This window comes from Diospyros lotus, chromosome 5 (genome assembly GCF_014633365.1).
Source record: "Diospyros lotus cultivar Yz01 chromosome 5, ASM1463336v1, whole genome shotgun sequence".
NCBI lineage: Eukaryota > Viridiplantae > Streptophyta > Magnoliopsida > Ericales > Ebenaceae > Diospyros > Diospyros lotus.
The window spans coordinates 41924832-41943807 of NC_068342.1; the positions used below are offsets into that span (position 1 = coordinate 41924832).

At 37.0% G+C, this 18976-nt stretch overlaps 1 protein-coding gene across 2 annotated transcripts in view; it reads left to right on the forward strand.

The window, feature by feature from the left end:
- LOC127801780 (copper-transporting ATPase PAA1, chloroplastic) overlaps positions 1–18976 on the forward strand; it is a 60673-nt gene that overhangs the window by 18313 nt on the left and 23384 nt on the right. For both annotated transcript variants that reach the window (XM_052337181.1, XM_052337182.1), the window contains 6 exons: positions 5673–5747; positions 5921–6198; positions 15295–15528; positions 15845–15943; positions 16198–16347; positions 17120–17266. In XM_052337181.1, coding sequence (XP_052193141.1) covers positions 5673–5747; positions 5921–6198; positions 15295–15528; positions 15845–15943; positions 16198–16347; positions 17120–17266 — 983 coding nt within the window. The remainder of the gene's footprint in view (positions 1–5672; positions 5748–5920; positions 6199–15294; positions 15529–15844; positions 15944–16197; positions 16348–17119; positions 17267–18976) is intronic.

Genomic DNA, 18976 nt, shown 5'->3' on the forward strand with positions numbered 1-18976 from the left:
TTGATCTATGAATGGTTGTCTTGCGAGAAGCCTTGAAAATATGCTCTCCTGGCCTTGTCACCCTCAATTCATTTTAAAAGGATAATAGATTCGAAAAAACATGTTGAATTGAGATCATTATTGCTGTCTGATCTCTCATTTATCTAAAATGTCAATTAAAATTGTATTTTGAATTCGAAGTATACACCTATAGTTTACAAAAATAAGTTGGAAACAATAGGAATGATGCATGATGGATCAAAATGGTGGCCTGCCAATCAAATAAATTGGTCTAGGATTACTTATTGGTTTTAAATTGATAGGACACCATAGGGGTTGAAGATCAAAGATGGGTGAATTGGTCCAGAATTCTTGAACTTTTAAAGGACTTAACTTTCTGGATAGGAAAGTAAAGAAATAAGGACAATAGATTGGTAAGGGGAAAAACCATGAATGAACTTGAATGGATAATTGAATTGGATGATTGACCAAGCTATTTAGGCAAACTATGCTGTTGGGAAGACTAAAACCTAACTATGCATTTTTTTGAGGTAAAAGGGGAGGTGCTAGGCCAAGAGAGACTGAGCCATAACTTTTTTTTTTTTTGGTTTGGGAAGAAGGTCAGATTATTTTATATTAATGCTTAAAAGCAATCCCACTAGAAGCAGTGATACAATGACCTTACATAATATGAACAAACCCAAGAAAGCTTGAACAGGATAGAGAATGAGAAACTGAAATCAAAACTCCATGACAGAATTGCTACCAAGATACATCGAGCAATCATCGTCCCTAGACAATGGCAATTAGCCTGGAGAGACCGATGCCAGACCAAAATTTGACCTGAAGCTTGATTCCATTGAATATTCAAAAAGCAGGCACATGACCTCAGGGACCCATTGCTTCCAAGTTCAACTGCAGTTGCCCATGAAAAGGTGAAAAAACAAACTTTTTCTACTCAACTCAAAGCACTTATCCTTTAGAACAGCCTTCAAACAATCAAAGGCCCCGTTTGTTGCAGCTTAATTAAAGAAATTATAACTTCTAGCTTCTTAAATTATAGCTTTTAAAACTTAGAATAAGTTGTGAACCTATTTGTTGCAGCTTCTTAGAAGTTATAGTTAAGTAGTTGTGGTGTTTGATATCATAAGCTGTAAAATAACTTATTTTTTGTATAATTGTCCATAATACCCTTAGTAGTTATAGAATGATAATTTAAAAATTAATTAGTGTATATATATAAGTTTCAAGTGTTATAAAAAAATTAATTAGAGTATAGAGAAAGAGGAAGATGGCGAGAGAGAGGAAGAGATCTGAAAATGGAGATGGCGGTGGAGAAGAAATACCCATGATTGCGTAGACAAGAGGGTAATTCTTTGTTAAAAATAAGGGCAAAATTGTCACAAAAATGTAATCATTTAAGCAGAAGTTGTAAAAGCTGGGGTACCCCAGCTTTGAAAAAGCTAGCTTCTACCCCTTCTAAAAGCTAGTAGAAGCTATAAGTTAGAATTCTATAAGTTAAAACAAACACTACATCCTAATTTTTTTGAAACTAGAAGTTAAAAGTTGCAGCTTTTAAGTTGCAACAAACAGGCCCAAAGACCCAACAAGGAGAAGCTGAAGAAGACATGGATTGCTGAATTTCCAGCACCACCTTAAACTGACTTCAATAAATGAAGACCCATGAAATCCGACCAGGAGTAGAACACATTAAAACAGAAGATGATATGATATTACGAATCCACCCAAGGCAATCACACATTCTCTAACCCCTTAACACCACTAGGCTTAAATGTTGAAAACCAACTCCTGATAACCATAGTTGTCCCCTGATTCTAGCCAAGGGATAAGAAACTGTTAGTGCAAGATAGTGCAAGAGAGTCGACCTTCCTAATCACATATGAGGGGAGCAGGCGTGAGTTGAACTTTCCTGATCTTCTGAATGTAGTGTTCTTACTATTTACGTTCATTCAACTAGGCTATCATCCTCAGTGGTAATACGTATGAGCAAATTGTCACAACCCTAGGGGTAAGAAGGGGATTTGTCAATAAATAACTACTGTATCAGTTAGTTAGTTAGCTGGTAGTGTGTAGGGGGGTCAGTTGGTTTGTTAAACAATTAGGGAGTTGAATAACGAGAACAACCTAACCTCTTTTGTTATACTTGTTAAGAGGGAGGCTATATATGTAGCCAAAGGGTGATGGAGAAAGGCATCGAATAACAGAAGTTACTCTCTTGCCTCTGATCTATCTTTCTCTCCTTCATTCTCTCTCTCTCTTTCTCCCTTCCTCATTCTATCTGTTTCTTCCTAAAATTCAATTCTTCTTTCTGGAATTCAATTCGAATTCCTTCAATTGTCTAGCCCACAATCTGAGGGCTTGACACGGATTATCACATGATTAGCCGCCTAAGTTTTCCTATTAGTTTGTGATGAATTTGTCAGATTGTGGGTATCTGGCCATGAGCCTAGCTAGTAGCTACAGCTAAATCTGATGGGAAAATCCACCATGAGGTCAAGCAGTTTTCAAATTAGTCCCAAATAATTTCTAAAGTGTCTTCCGGACAATCGTTAAAAAAAAAAATCAAGGTACTTGAAATAGGATAGCAAAGGTCCATACTACCACCAGAGAGCCCTGTAGGTGGCCATGGTTGCTTTTACCAATTAGATTGAATATTGGTAATTTTATTAAATGCAAATGCAAATAACCTATGTATTTTCTGACAGAAATTTGTAGCGACTATGCCATGTAAAGAAAAAATTCATCTTTACTAGAGGAGTTTCTTTATCAAATTAGAAATAGAAGTATGGCAAGCTATGTATGGTCTCTGAAAGATAATTACATATCTATCTGCAGTTGGTTAAGGACTTCCTCTAATTCTAGATGAGAGTAAACATAATAGTACCTCAAACTTCAATGTAACTCACTTGAAGGTTGGTGGGAAATTGGCAGGTCAGGAGGCTATTGAAGGAGATATTCCATCATAGATATCCTAAGGGTTTCTTGTAAGTGTAATCAATCCTCTACGGTATTTCCCTGTTACATTGGATTTTCAATTTCACAGAGACTTGTTCTTCTTGTAAACCCTGCTTCATTATTTTGGATGTGAGAATATAGGTTCAGAAAGTTATGTTAATGAAGTACTTTTTTTTATCAATAGGTGAGCCTCTTTGGCTATTAATGGTGGATTTGTTGGAGGGGAGGCATTTTTATCAGCAGAGGCCATTATTTTTGGATTGTTTATTCTTCCTTGTCTGAACTCAAGCAACTTGTTCGTTGTCAATGGTCAAATTGAGGATGCCCATTTACCAGAAAGTTTAACACTCAGATTTCATGTGTAAAATGATAGTTGGTAGTATCCATGATGTGTTTCCTTGTTAATGAGAGTTGATAATAATGATTTATATCAGTTGAAGAATGCTAATTTGATTTTCTTTTTGGCATACTCTCTCCCAATCTTGAAGGTCTATATGGTTTGGAATATTCTTTTGGAGATTTATGTGCATAATTCAGAAAAGACCTGTTGTGGTTGGCATAATTTTTACTTGCCTCTGTATGCTCTTCTGGCTGTTCCTTTAATAAGTACTTCAATTTATCAGGGAGCTGCTCGCATGTTCCCCCAAGGATGACACTCTTGTGGCTATTTTGAGTTAATTCTTATAGATGTAGTAGACATCATTGTGTCTAATGACTTTGCAGAAAAGAAAATCCGGAAAAATAGTTCTTTTAAAAAGAGTTAGCTTGTATTCAGCCTAAATTTAATGCCCTATAGTTCATTACTCATTATTGGCAATTATACTTTGTGTTTTTGATATGCTAATCTGGGTTACTGGTTTGCAAAAGTATTTCTGGTAAAGTTAGAAATTGAAAGTCATAGAGAAGGGATCTTTTATATCATTGAATTATATTTGTAATTGGACATCATTATTCAAGTGGAAATTATTCTTAAGAAGTTAGGAACAGTATCTTTCTAGAATCATTAGATTTGAACTTTAGGATGTTGTGTAATCCTTTTATTTTTTTTAACTGTTTAGCGGCATGATAACTTGGAACTATAATGGCATCATTATCTGAGTCTTTTGATGAGGTGAAGCTGATTGAAGTAGCTTTGATGGATTTCTATAACAATTTTTATGTGTATGCTTTGTGTTAGTTATAATAGCCTTGTATAAATCCTGAAAAGGTCCTGCAATAGATGATGACTTGCTCCTAATGGAAGAGGGTAGCTGCAATATTATATTTCAACCATCTCCTGAAGATCTTCTGTAAGTTTTGCAGCTGGGTTGATCTTTTGTTCTCAGTTTTGATACCAGAGTGTTGTTGACATTTGCCATTGTCAACATCACCCTTTACCCTTTTGGGGAGTTTTGAGATGGATTGCTCGATATAGTTTTGTCATTGAGAACAATAAAGCCCAATATTGTTCTTTATTTTGTGGTTAATACCATTCCTTCATGCATACTATCAAAATAAATCAAAAGAAACAAAATGGTTCCTTTTCTTTTTGTGTGAGACAATGCTATTTTAATTCTTAAAACATAGCAAGAAATGCTTATTTACTTATCAGCTGTTAAGGGAAAAAGGGACCAGGGCAAATATTTCCTATTGACTGATCACCATTTTCATGATAGTAGATGTTTGGGACTCAGGGGTTTCTCTATGAGGATCTTTCATGTTCTTACTCATTGTTGAGGAAGACCCATAGGTTCTTTTCGTATAAAAGGGGGTGTCCCTGATGCAGTAGGGTGTCCTGCTTTGCAAGGGTCAGAAGAGGGTCATTTTTATGTGTGTTTGTTTTTACCATTCAAACCTTGACCTTCCAGTCACAAATAGCAACCTTACTACTGCTGCTAAGGCTTGCCCTCCCATAGATTGTATGGATCTGGGAAAAAATATTGAAGACATAAAGAAGGATTTATTTATTTGTATAATAAGTTAATAACTTGATAAAACATGTCATTTTGTTTTGTTACTGCTATAATCCTGTATCATGTTTAAAGATTGGATCCTCATGACGTCAGAAGACCCAGAGCATGGATATTTAAATATCTAGCCAGAGATTGGACATAACCTTTGGGCATTTAGCATCTCTATTCTTTGTGCTCTTAGTAGAACAGGGGCAAGCAGCAGAGATAGAGCTTACATTGAAACAACAGAAAGCAGTCCTGAGACATATGTAGATTGATAAAGTCTACTTATTTCAATGTCATCAACATTTAGTGTACTTGGTCTTCTTTCTTGGATTTCATAGTCATAGTCTTTTATCTATTTTGATTCTACCATCCAATTTATTTTAGTATTTCTTCTCATTAATTTATTGGCAATATCAGAAGTTGGGCTGTAGTGCTTGTGCATATATCAACAAAATTTAACTCCCAATAAGTTCATATCTCATATAAGAATACTTGGAATTGGTTTCTCCAGTATATTATGAATTGTGATATGTGCTCATGAGGCATCAAGGGGGACAATTCCAATATCCACTATGCATCAACATTTATTCCACAAAAGAAATCCATTAATTTCCATAAATGGTTCAAGTATGGATGAACACCATCAGAAAACCAAAAAGAAAAGAAAAAAAAAAACACCTGAGAAGTAAAAATATAACTCTCTTGCTTTATGGTAAAGTTAGATTTAAGACATATTCTTGATCCTAATAACAGTGGTTTGAATTGTTTGCTTATTTGCAGATTCAGTGAAAAATAACTTTTTTGAAGTATTTGAAAGGAAGATGGATGAAAAGCAAAAACAGTTGAAAGAAAGTGGTAATTAATTATTTTATATTTGTTCATCACTCAAGCTTTAGAATGTTTGTTGTCATTATCTTATAATGTATATGAGGCTTTATTTATACTGTTAGTACCTCAAATACTTGTAGGACAAATGTGCTGACACTTTCTGCTCATATATAGTTCTTATTGCTGAATTATTTTTACAGGTCGTGGGCTTGCTGTCTCTTGGGCTTTATGTGCTGTCTGCCTCTTTGGTCATCTATCTCATTTCTTTGGAGGAAAGGCTTCATGGATCCATGCCTTACACTCGACTGGATTTCATCTTTCTTTGTCACTATTTACATTGCTTGGTCCTGGTCAGCAACTTATCATTGATGGTCTGAAAAGCCTTATTAGGGGGAGTCCAAATATGAATACTTTAGTTGGTCTTGGGGCTTTGTCATCTTTTGCTGTCAGCACTTTGGCTGCTTTGATTCCTAAGCTGGTAGGACTCTGGTAACTAGTCCTGCATGCTCCTATTTGTCTATAATTTGTTGTTTGTTGTTATAGTGTTGTTTTTTTTAGTATCTCTGGTAAGTAATAAATGAGCTTGTATCAAAAAGCATCAAAAGAATGCAATCAATTTACAGAAGGGCCATCAGAAACCCATGGTCATCATATGGGCTGTAGACCACTTTAAACCTTCATATGATGTGAGAAATACCAAAATCATGACAGGTTAAGGGCTGTTTACTTGTAGACCATGTTTTCCATCATTCTATCTTCAATTTGTATAAAATATCTAGCTTTCATCCTCCATAGACAATTTGAAAAATGCATTATAATTGTAGAAGTACAAAAACTAATTTCCAATTTAGAAAATTGGAACATATGTTAAAAAATAGAGGGAGGTTTTGTTTTGTGTAACTTGTGTTACAGGAGGAGATGGAGATAATTTGGGAAAAATTTTGTGGAGAATTGCATTTTCCAAACCTCCCAATTAGTAAGGAAAATTTGGAAGACTCATTTTAGGAGTTTTCCTAGTTCAGTTCAATTTTGGAGAAAAACCTATTCCAAATCTTGATTTTCTATTTTTTTTTTTTTTTGTATTTGAACAACTTTTCTATTTTTCTATTTTCTGTGGAGTAATTTTCTGGAAATTGGGGCTGTTTTCAATAACTAAACAACCCCTAATCTTTCTAGAAAACTAGCTCGAGAAACAGTCAATTTCAGCTATTCAAAAAGAATTCTATTATTTGCAAAGTCTTAGTGTTTCTTTTTGACACAATGTGTAGTGCGTGTGTAAAGAAAACACACAAAGAAACCCTTGAAACAATAAGTTTCAAATACCCTTGAGAAAACAAACTTCAACGACCAAAACTGAACTCTCAACTAGGCGCAAGAACCGAAGTTGCTTGCTGGAAAAAAACGAACTGGTTTGTTGGAATTTATTGAATAAACAAACTGATTACAACCCCTAGCTTCTAGGTATATTTATAGAGTTTGGCAAATTTATCTAATATTTGTAAACAAAATCCAACTAGAATCCTAATAGAAATAAAACTCTAATCAAACATGAAGTAGAATCCTAAAACTTATGAAGTTTCGCTACTATTCCAGCGCTTTTGTTTGGGCTGGTTCTGAGCTGCTCGGTTTGGGTTGGGTCGACCTTGGGTTGGGTCTTAATCGGTGACGGCATCATTCACCCCCACTTGAGAAGAATTCGTTCTCGAATTATGATTCAGGTATGACAAGTCAACATCCGACAAATACGAAGAAAGATCAACAACATCGAATGTTTTGGAAATACTCATATGATTAGGCAAATCCACAACATAAGCATTGTCATTAACCTTCTTTGTAATCTTCTAAGGACCGTACTTCTTTAGCTTGAGCTTGAGCTTGTTTTGCTTTCTTGCTAGAATTCGATCATTCTTTAAAAATATCATGACTTCATCTTCAATTTCAAATACCTTGTGCTTCTTATACTTGTTAGCTGTCGCCTTGTACTTCTCATTCGCCTTGTGCAACTTTTGCTTGACATCCGCTTAAATTTGCTCAGCTAAGTCACTAGTTGTAGCACTGAAACTTGGTACCTTTGGCAACTTTACCAAATCCAATGCATGATTAGGAACTTTCATGTATACAATGGAAAATGGTGATCTTCCTGTTGAGCTATGCACGACGTTGTTGTAGGCAAATTTCGCTTGAGCTATGACTAGGTCCCATTGTCTTGGCTTGTCTTTGCAAACGCTACGAATCAGATTTCCCAAGGTATGATTCACCACCTCTATCTGTCCATTAGTCTGGGGATGCGTTGTGCTGCTAAAATTCAAAAATGAATCGAAAATCCTCCACAAAGTAATCCAGAAGTGACTCAAGAACCTTGTATCACGATCCGAAGTAATGGTATTAGGGGCTCCATATAGTTTAACAATCTCCCTGAAAAACACTTTGGCTGTGGCTTGACTTGGTTGTGGTTTACTCACACTCTCCCCCTTTACAACTAACAAGTGAACCTCTCGGGTATCCCTACTCTCCCTCACAAACTCAAAAGTGTTTATGTGTAATGGTAAGAAAATTCCTTTCCTCCACTTTAGAAGCTTTGGTTTTGTTCTTTTCCACCATAGGTAGCAAGGTATAACACACACCCTTTTTCTCAAGCTAATATGTGTTCTTCCTACCCCAAGTGCTTGGCATCCACGTTAAATCGTCAAGGCCTCCCAAATAAAATATGGCAAGCATCCATATCAACAATATCACAATAAACTTCATTAGAGTACTTACCAATAGAGAAAGGCCCTTTGCAGGGTTCATTCTCACGTATGCCACCAACTTCTTTGATCCATCCAATCATGTAAGGGTTTGGATGTTTTTTAGGAGTTAGCTGCATCTTCGCCACCACGTCTCTTCCTATGATGTTTATCACATGTGGAGACTTATTATTTGTCATTTAAAATTTTTTCCTTAATGCTATAATTGTTATTTCCTTTATTACTGTTATTGCTTATTGTAGTGTTGTTTTATTTCCCAGTTGTAATAGTTAGTTATTGAGAGAATATTCTAGAGAGAGCCCATGTGAATGGGCTAGAATAGGACAAATCAGTTATTATAACCGCTTGCAAGGGAGAATTTGCTATGGCAGCACCCATGCTAGGAGGGATATATCCCTCTTAGACCTCCCAGAAAGGACATCGAGAATATTATTGAAATTCAACATTTATCTCTCTCTCTTTCTATCTCTCTGTTCCTCTTTGTTCTTTCATCCCTATTTTCTGGCTAACTTTTCTCTTTTCTACTGCTATTCACCAATTTCTACTACGTCAGTGAGATAGCCATTGTCACTAGCTGTGACAATGTTCTCCTGACTTTTACTATCAATAATCAACTCAAAAGTTTTTCCTTTCATCGTACACTTCGTGCGGAAAAGCTTATGTCCCTGAGTAATATTTTCATTCTTTTAAGATAGCAATAACTTCTTCACTGCACAGGTATACTCTACAAGTCCATACTCTTCTTCGTCATCCTCCCCATCAGGCCCGCAATATATTTCCTCTTCAGCAACCTAAGTTGCGTGGAAATAGAAACAGGAGACGTTTTCGATAGGAAACGGAAATGCGAAAATGACATTTTTATAAAAAAAAGTAGAAAACGGAAACGCGGGGTAAACTGTAAATTTAAAAAATATAGGGATTTTTTTGTAAATATAATTTTTAATATAAAAAAATATTCAAACAATTGCATCGTAGTTGTTTATGTCATCCTTTGTGGCACATTCAGTAGAAAAATGCAGATTGACTTGCCTTAGGAGAACATATCACTCTCACTGACGGCTTTTAACGTTTCAAGGGATTCCAGATAAACTGGGTAACGAAGGACATGAGAGTTTTCTTCATATACTAAAGTATTTTATTCATTGCCTATGTTTGCCCTATTTCGCAACATTTTTGAATCAGAATATTGCGAGTTGCTTTGTCAGGTAAGTCACCAGCTACTTGCATTTTGTTAAACATCTCCAGAACTTCTTTGCATTTGCCTGACAAAAGTCTCAATCAAAATGGTCCAATAAAGCTGGGAGATTACTTACAAGAGGGAAGTGACCAGGGAACACGTTTCTGGAAGAAGAAGAAGAGACAGAACAAGGAAGGAGTGTAGGGCTTCTTCAAGCGGCGGAAACGCGTTTCCAACTGGAAACGCATTTCAAAGAAATTATGTAAAATGCTGAAACAGCCCATAAGTTTCTGAAAATTACACAAACGGTCCAAAAAACGTTTCAGGCCGTTTTTTCCGTTTCCGAAACGGGAAACGGTTCGGAAACGTCAAAATGGTACCTTCGAGCCATTTCTGTGCTTCATAGTCAGCAACATCTTCCTCCTACCTTTCTATAATATTAACTGATTTTCTCCTTGGGCAATCACTAGACCGGTGCCTGACCTCATTGCACTTGAAACACTTTAAGAGAACAGGCTTTGCATAAGGGTTATTGGATTTTTGAAGATTAGAAGTAGTACCTCAAGTGTTTCCCCCCGTTGTAGCCTTATTAGGGTTGACTGTATTAGGTGGATTGAAAGGTTGCATTCCTTGAACTGACTTACCTTCATCAAAAGCTGCTTGTTTATTTTCATTCCCGCTATATCGACGATAGTTGTCATTACGAGTTATCTCACTCAACATTAACTCAGCCTTTAAAGCTAAGTTCATTGCTTCTTGCACACTCAGAACCATCTGAACCCCAATTTTATCACGAATAGCAGGTTTTAATCCATTTAAGTAACGAGCTACTTGTTGATTGTCACTTTCTGACAATTGGTTTCTCTCCATTCCCTGTGCACATCTTTGATAGGCTTCAAACATGCATTGTTCATAATCAGGGGATAAAAACCTATCTCTTAACAATTGCTTCATTCGTCTCCATGTCTGAACTGGGTGTTGGCCTTCCCTCAATCTCATCTCTCTCAATCGCTCCAACGAAATAAATACACCGCCCTTCAATTTGTAAGCCACTAACTTGACCTGTCATTCATCTGGGATCTCCATGTATTCGAAAAATCGGTCAACCTCAGTGATCCAATCCAGGAACCCCTCAATATCAAGATCTCCACTAAAGGTAGGAATATTAACATTTAGTGTATGCTTATCGTTACCCCAATGGTTGCACTGATGCACATTCCTCCTAACCCCCCTCTACCACTATGGTTAGCTATTGCTCAACCAAGATTATCCTCTTCATCGCTATCTTCAATCATTGGTCTTCTAGGATTAACAAAGACATGATTAATGGATGGTCTTCCTACCCCGGCTTGATTCACCCTATTATTCAAATTCCTGTCACCATCAACTCGTAATAAGGTGCCCAATTGGTTATTGATTTGCTCAAATTGCTGCTGGATGGTACGAGTTACTTCTTGTTGTTCTTCGATTGCTCTCCAAATTGCGGATAACCCCTGATCGCCGTTATGAGGTTGGTTGCTATCGTTACCTTCAAGATTGGCCATGTGATTGGTTGATTAACTGCTCTAATACCACCTGACGTAGCGTGTAGCATGTGTGTAAAGAAAACACACAAAGAAACCCTTGAGAAAACAAACTTTAATGAATAAAGCTGAACTCTCAACTAGGCGCAAGAACTGAAGCTGCTTGCTAGAAAAAATCGAACTGGTTTGCTGGATAAAATCGAATTTATTGAATAAAAAAATTGATTACAACCCCTAAATTCCAAGTATATTTATATAGTTTGGCTAATCCATCTAATACTTGTAAATAAAATCCAACTAGAATTCTAATAGAAATAAAGTCCTAATCAAACATGAAATAGAATCCTAAAACAACTAGAATCCTAAAACTTATGAAGTTTCGCTATTGTTCTGGCACTACTGTTTGGGCCGATTTTGGGTTGCCCGATTTGGATCGGGTCAACCTTGAGCCAGGTCTTGAGCAGTGACCGCATCACTTTCACTCCAGATTAGCCAATCCAGACTAAGTTTATATAGAGGTGTAAATGAACCAATATGCTCACTAAACAACTAGTGAATTAGTTCAGTTTTGGCTTGTATTGTTAATTAATTGAACAATTTGAACAAGATTTTAAAACTCGGTTAATGAACAAGTTGAGCTCAAATATAAGCTGAGCTCAAGTATAAGTTTGTTTGGCTCGATTATGTTCATGTTCAAGCTTGTTTATCATTCAGTTTTGGCTTGTATTGTTAATTAATTGAACAATTTGAACAAGATTTTAAAACTCGGTTAATGAACAAGTTGAGCTCAAATATAAGCTGAGCTTAAGTATAAGTTTGTTTGGCTCGATTATGTTCATGTTCAAGCTTGTTTATCATTCATATATATGCTTGTTTAAATTTAGCTAAAGCTTATTTGTTGTTTATTTAAAAGGGGTAAATATGTAATTGTCACGAGACAAGGAGATAGCAGATTTTTGCGGCTTAATTTGTGACTAAACTAGTTATTACTTATTGTATTGCCTTAGTATTTTTATTCTCTTGCTTGCATTACTTTCCAGCTGGATTGTTTGTTTTGGGCCTTATGGCAGAATCTGCCAGGTATCCAATTGCTAGAATAGAACAAAATAGTTGGTTAGGAGGGGTGAGATCAACTGTGGCCGCACCCACAGAACAAGCTATATGAGCTTGTTCCTTCTCCCGTTAAAGGCATTCAAGAATTCAATCAAAGATTCTGTTATTCTCTCTCTCATTTCTCTTTCTCCCTTCATTTCTCTTCTATTCTTCCCTCTCCATTCTTCTTCCTTGTTCTAGCTCACTACCTAGATTCACGCTAAATCAGGGAAGCTACTTAGTGTCACAGCACTGCCGTGACATTTGGTATCAGATCACGATTCCGGCAAAGGGGCACAATGGGCGCGAGAGATGGCTGAAGGAACGCGTATGAAGAACATGGAGTCGCATTTCCAGCAACTCAGCTCGGCAGTGGGAGAATTTTAAGATTGGGTGGACCGACTAGAAGTCAGCAACCAAAAAAACCATGATGCGATCATGACAGTTGATCGCAATATGGACAGAGGACTTAACCGAATGAGAGATGATATCAATCAGATGAGGGAAGAGATGGGTAATCAACTTCAACAGTTTATGTTGATGTTCACCCGTCAAAATCAAGTAAGGTTGTCTCCCGATTTTCCTCATAGAGATAGGAATGACCCCATTTTATAGAATGAGAGGGTGAATCAAGAAAATATAGCCCATGAGATTGTTGTCGAGCAAGATGATGACACTGAGACATTGTTAGGTGGGGGACGGGAGGACCAGACTATTCCTCCACCACAGGGGTTTCCCATGCCCCGTATGGAGATACCCGTGTTTGAATGGACTAATCCTAGGTGGTGGGTTAGAAAGTGTGAGAGGTTGTTTGAATGGTACAATGTACCGATGGAAAGAAGGGTTGCGTTAGCGGCTGTCTACTTTGATGATGGGGTGGACGCATGGTTTCAAGGTTGGACTCGAGTACGGGAGAACTATACTTGGAGGGAGTTCTCTGAAAGGTTGTGTGAGAGGTTCGGGGAGAGGAGCATGTCGGACACCATTGAAGAGTTAAATAAACTAAAACAGGTGGGTGACATGGGGACCTACTTAAGGAGGTTTGAGGAGATGAGTAGCCATGATCCTCACCTAACAGAGGCATACCTAACAGAGGCATATTTTGTCTCTAGCTTCCTTAGTGGCCTGGGCAAAGACTTAAGGCCTATGGTGAAGATGATCAAACCAAGAACGATGGAGCAAGCAGTTGAAAGCGCCAAGTTACAAGAGATGGTGGTGGAGACCCTGTTAAAGAAGCAGAGGGTGCAGCAACAAATGATTGTACACTTGGGGAATTGGCAACAAGGAGGGAACAACAAAGGGGTCAACAAGGAGATGGTGAGAGGTAATGTAGGGGGAAGGAATTTTGTTAATTCCAACTTTGGTGGGAGACCCAATGATCTTAAGAGGCAACCAAGAGCATGTTACAAATGTGGAGATAGGTACTTTTCGGGACCCAATGCAAGCGCCAACTACTATTATTAGAAGGTAGAGGAGAAGGAGAAGCAGAAGATGAAGAAAGAGAGGAGGTGGATGGAACCGATGAAGGAGGAGTAGAGGACAATGGAGAGATATCCCTCCATGCACTCAAGGGAGTCAATAATAACAAGATAATTAAGGTTGAAGGGAAAGTGAAGGAAGGTAGTTTGTCCATCCTAATTGACAGTGGAAGCACACACAGCTTCCTCGATGATAACACTACCAAGAAGCTTAAGTGTCAACTCACGAGAACACTACCCTTAAGTGTGACTGTTGCTAATGGGAACCGAGTAGTGAGTAACTCGGCCTGCTTGGGGTTCATGTGGGTTGACCTGGAGGAGAAATTCGAGGCAGACCTCAGGTTGTTGCAACTAGGAGGGTGTGATGTAGTCCTAGGGGTGGATTGGATGAAAGGGGTGAGCCCCATATGCTTTGATTTCAATAGAATGTAAGTGTCATTTGATGCATACTTTGATAGTGAATATATTCTTAAGACAGTCAAGATAATCTGAAAAATCTCTCTAAATGATATAATGAATGTAAAGCATGAGATGCTCACCAAAAATCTGCTTCCAAAGGCAGCACTAATTAACAATCTTTCATTGTCTTAATTATACATAAAAGAAGTTACGCACCTTATTGATGCATACTTTATTGCTTGCCAAGCAGACATTCAACTGGACAATATTCTGATATACCCTTGTGCTTCTTGAAGGTTTGTATTGCCTTTTGAAGCAATGGCTCAATATTAGGTTCAATCATTAAAATTTGGCCAAATGCTTGGGTTTTCTTATCTTAGGAAAAATCATTGACCGATAAGAAAATATTAATATTCTTCCAAAGGTAGGATACCTTTTGGTTTTCCTGTCCTAGTAAAACAACTGAGCTAAAAAATTTATAGTTCCTTCAGCTGTAGTTAATAATCAAATATGGAGTGCCTTCTTTGCACATGTTTTGCAGGGGCTGGTTAATCCAATTAGGATGAAAGTTCTTGAGGAGAGTTCTAGAATTTCTTGAAGAACCAATCTCTTTTTGATGTGGTTGTCTGACCTGCCTTTGCTATGCTGTGGTGACATAACGTGGGTTATTTCAATATTTCGCTAGTCTTTCTTATGGTAATTGTGATGTAACTAGATGGCGGATTATGCCAAAAATATGCATTGCCTAGTATATTTTTTGTTCATTGAGCTTTTATATTTATCAATAAGTATGACTTGCTAATAGTTAATTCTTTCCTGATAAGTTGGCAATTGCTGATGTATATTTTTCTCATGCACCAAGAGAAATTGAAAATGTAAGCTCGAACTCCCCAAGCTTGTGATTATCCAAAGTCTTACCATCTCAGTGTAATGGTCTTGCACCATAATAGAAAATACTAAATAATGAGATAGTTTCTGGAGAACTATGATTCTAATTATTGACTTGTATCTGTCGATATTGTTCTAGTTTAATATTCTTTGGTGCTTAGCATACAGTACATATTCTTCGAATCATTTTAAAGATGTAGCACCAAGGATCTGTGAATGCCATGATCAATTGATTCTTGATTATCTTGAACGGGCTTGTTTCCTGTGCAGGGCTGGAAATCGTTCTTTGAGGAGCCTATCATGTTGATAGCATTTGTGCTGTTGGGAAGGAATCTTGAGCAGAGAGCTAAGATTAAAGCCACTAGTGACATGACAGGCCTGTTAAGTATTTTGCCCACAAAAGCTCGTCTACTGGTCAAGGGTGATACAGGAGAGTGGAGCTCAACTGTTGAAGTGCCTTGCAGCAGTCTCTCCATTGGTGATCAAATTGTTATACTACCTGGAGTGAGTAAAACAATCTCTAATCTCATGTTTTGTCCTGTAAATCCCCCTTTTCCCCCTCTTTAGTGGAGTCTTCAACAAGTTTTGTGCTTTTGTGGGTTTAGTTTTTGTATTGAAGGGTGACTTCATAATTTTGTCGTTAACTTTAATGCTATAGTATTTTTTTTTGTTTCCACCTTGGCCACAGCAGAATGGTTCTCCTTGCTCCTAACTCAAGCTCATATTTTGATGGAACTACTTTTGTAGTAACATGGAATCCATATTCAGTTAATTAGAGTAGTATGGGAATTACCTGATGCACATCCTTACCATTGTCTAGGACTGTGTTCCAGTTGATGGAATTGTGAGATCTGGTAGAAGTGCAGTCGATGAATCAAGTTTCACGGGGGAGCCTCTCCCTGTGACCAAACTACCTGGGGTAAGAACACAAGCATGTCAAAAATTAGTTAATTGCTTATTAATTGTTAATTTGTTAAACTAATAACAAGCAATGAAGTTTTCTGATGCATGGTTATCCTTATTGGAAATGAACTATTTTTTTAATCTTTTTTTTTTTTTCCGTTTGGTTGGGGGGGAGGTTGTTAGGAAAGGGAATAGGCTGTCTATAATACTTCATTTCATTAGTTTTGATAATTTTATTTCCATTTTATAATATCCTATAGTGGATGTCAGGCTGAAGTTGCAGCTGGGACTATAAACCTTAATGGGACACTTACAGTTGAAGTACAAAGACCAGGTGGTGAGACTGCCATGGGAGACATTGTTCGTTTAGTAGAAGAAGCTCAGAGTAGAGAAGCTCCAGTACAGCGTTTGGCTGACAAGGTTATGTTATTATTCTTGTTACTATTTGTTCTGCATCACATATTGTTTTGCCTGTGAAAATACTTTGAGCACTTGCAAAGATCTGAATTGCAATGGCCTTTCCTGTTGTCTTGGGTTACTACTAGAAATCACACCAGTTTTTTTAGTGCCAACAGGGAAGCTATTGCTTGAGAGAATGGTGTTATTAGCTCCAACTAGCTGTCTGATATAAGCTTATTTGTCTTTGGCTTGACCCTCATTGTTATACATTGCAAGTTTTTGTTTTATTGTACTTTTTCATTTTCCTTGAGTTCTTTCAGCCACAATTCTAATCAGGGTATCCATTGTTGCTTTGCAAAACTTTTAAGTAGTGTTAAATTGATTCACAACCTTCTTGTGAAACATCTTGAAGTAAGAATACCTTATTCTTGTGTGCAATAAGTAGACCGATGTTATTCGTCTATAACAAGCAATGAATGTTACAAATCATCTGTACCTAGACAATGAAAGAACTCAAGCAAGATCCCAACATTAGAATAAACTATCATAAAGGTGCTGTACTCCTTTATTCATAGAAGGATAAGAAATGTGTGTATGCTTTGTGAATTCACAAGCATGTTGCCTTATTTCTGTAAAGATCTGAGGAATACTAGTAGCCTGCCCAATAATGATCAAAATGAGAAGTTTTTTAAGAATCAGTTCCCTTCTTTTGCAATCAATAAATTTTGTTTTAGTGTTATTTACTTAAAAGGAGCATCCATTGATCTTTAATAACATTGCTTTCGGTTATTAGGTGGCTGGGCACTTCACCTATGGAGTAATGGCACTCTCCGCTGCCACATTTTTGTTCTGGAATTTTCTTGGTGCACAACTTTTGCCAGCAACTCTCCATCATGGAAGTGCAGTTTCATTGGCACTGCAGCTGTCTTGCAGTGTTCTGGTATGTTGTATGATGTAATCAGATGTCATGTTAGAACTCAAGCATGCATTTTTGTCCACATTAAAGAAGTTTACATAAGCTGGTGCAGGAATCTACTTAGTTGTAACCATATGCTGTTTGCATGCAAGCTTGGTAATTGAGATAAAAAACAAATAATTGTATTAAACAGATACACTTTATTGAATCAACATTCCATTCCAATGTCTCCACCTATTTTTCCTTGCAACTATTTTCTTTTCTAACAAATATGTTTCTTCATTCTTAAATTCCTAAGGTGTGCTTAGACTTAGATTGCCTAAATCCAGATGCAGTCTGGTGTTCTCTTTGTCCAGTGGCAGAAGTCTAGCAGACTGGTGATTAACCATCTTGGAATGACAAAAGCTGGACTAGCCAGATGCATATGAACTTTTTAACTCTGGACCTTTGTCATTGCAGCCTTATAAAATTTCAAAATAGTGCACTATATAATTTGGTAATTTTTGGTCTCTCTTTTTGGTTATTCCTGCTTCATCTAACATACTGGTTGGGGCCTTATAGGCATTTATTATGTGTCTTGTGGTATCCATTAGCTACTTTAACCAACTTCACTTATTACTTTGAGTAAAAGAAAAAAATTTGCTTAAGAACTTGTAAAAATGATTTAGAGAAACAATATGCATACTTGTTCATTTAGTGTGTTTAGTGTTACAATGAGAGTAGTAACTACATAAATTCATTGATAATGAACATGCTAGTGCAAGAAATACTAGTGTGTTCTGTTATACACAAGCTGTTTCTTAACCAACTTCATGTTCTACTAGGAAAGAATAAAAGGAAACTTGTGTCATGACCCCAAGGATCCCCAAGGATATAATAGTAATTATGTGTTATATGTATTTCTCTTTTGGTTGTACATTGTTGTTGTAGCAGTTGTACCTTTTAGTTGTATTGTAACTGAAAGGATAGAATAGCCTACAAATAGGCTAGATCAGTTAGAGAATCATATAGTGGAATGATAATCAAATTGTCTCTCTCAGATTCTCTCTCAAATTCTCTCTCTCTCTCTCTCTCTCTCTCTCTCTCTCTCGGGTCTCCCTAATTTCTCTCTTGATCTCCTCTGTCCTCCCTCAATTCTCTCTGTTTTCTCTCACTTTCGGTTCTAATTCTCCCTCCAATTCTCTCTGTTCTCAGTTTTTACCTAAAAAACCCTAGCTCAGATCTAAGGATCTGACAAGTTGTTTTAAGACCTTGTAAAGAGATTTAAGATGGAACATGCATATAGTACATTTAGAGTTTCAACGGGAATATTAACTACACATATTTGTTGATGAACTTTGAGTTATGCAGGAGATATTGGTGGAAGGCAACATATGAACAAATTGTTGTGCTAAATAGTATTTGCCCGCAAATGCCTAGTTCTGGATGAGCTAAATTGATGCATAGGTATTATTAAACATAGATCTTCAAATCCTTCCATTATACATTTACTTACCCTATTGCAGGTCAGTAGTATGGCCACTGTACCTATCTCAACTACCATATCCACTTCACAAGTCCAGCTCATCTCTTAATTTACAGACCAGTCTCTACTTTCTGTACATTACCTGATCCATCTCTTTCATCTCACAAAACCATTCTCCTTCCACTAATTAAACCAAACCAACCAATGAAAGCAAGAAAATAAAAATAATTTCAAACAAACGCCCCTCCAACCTGGATAGGGATGGTATT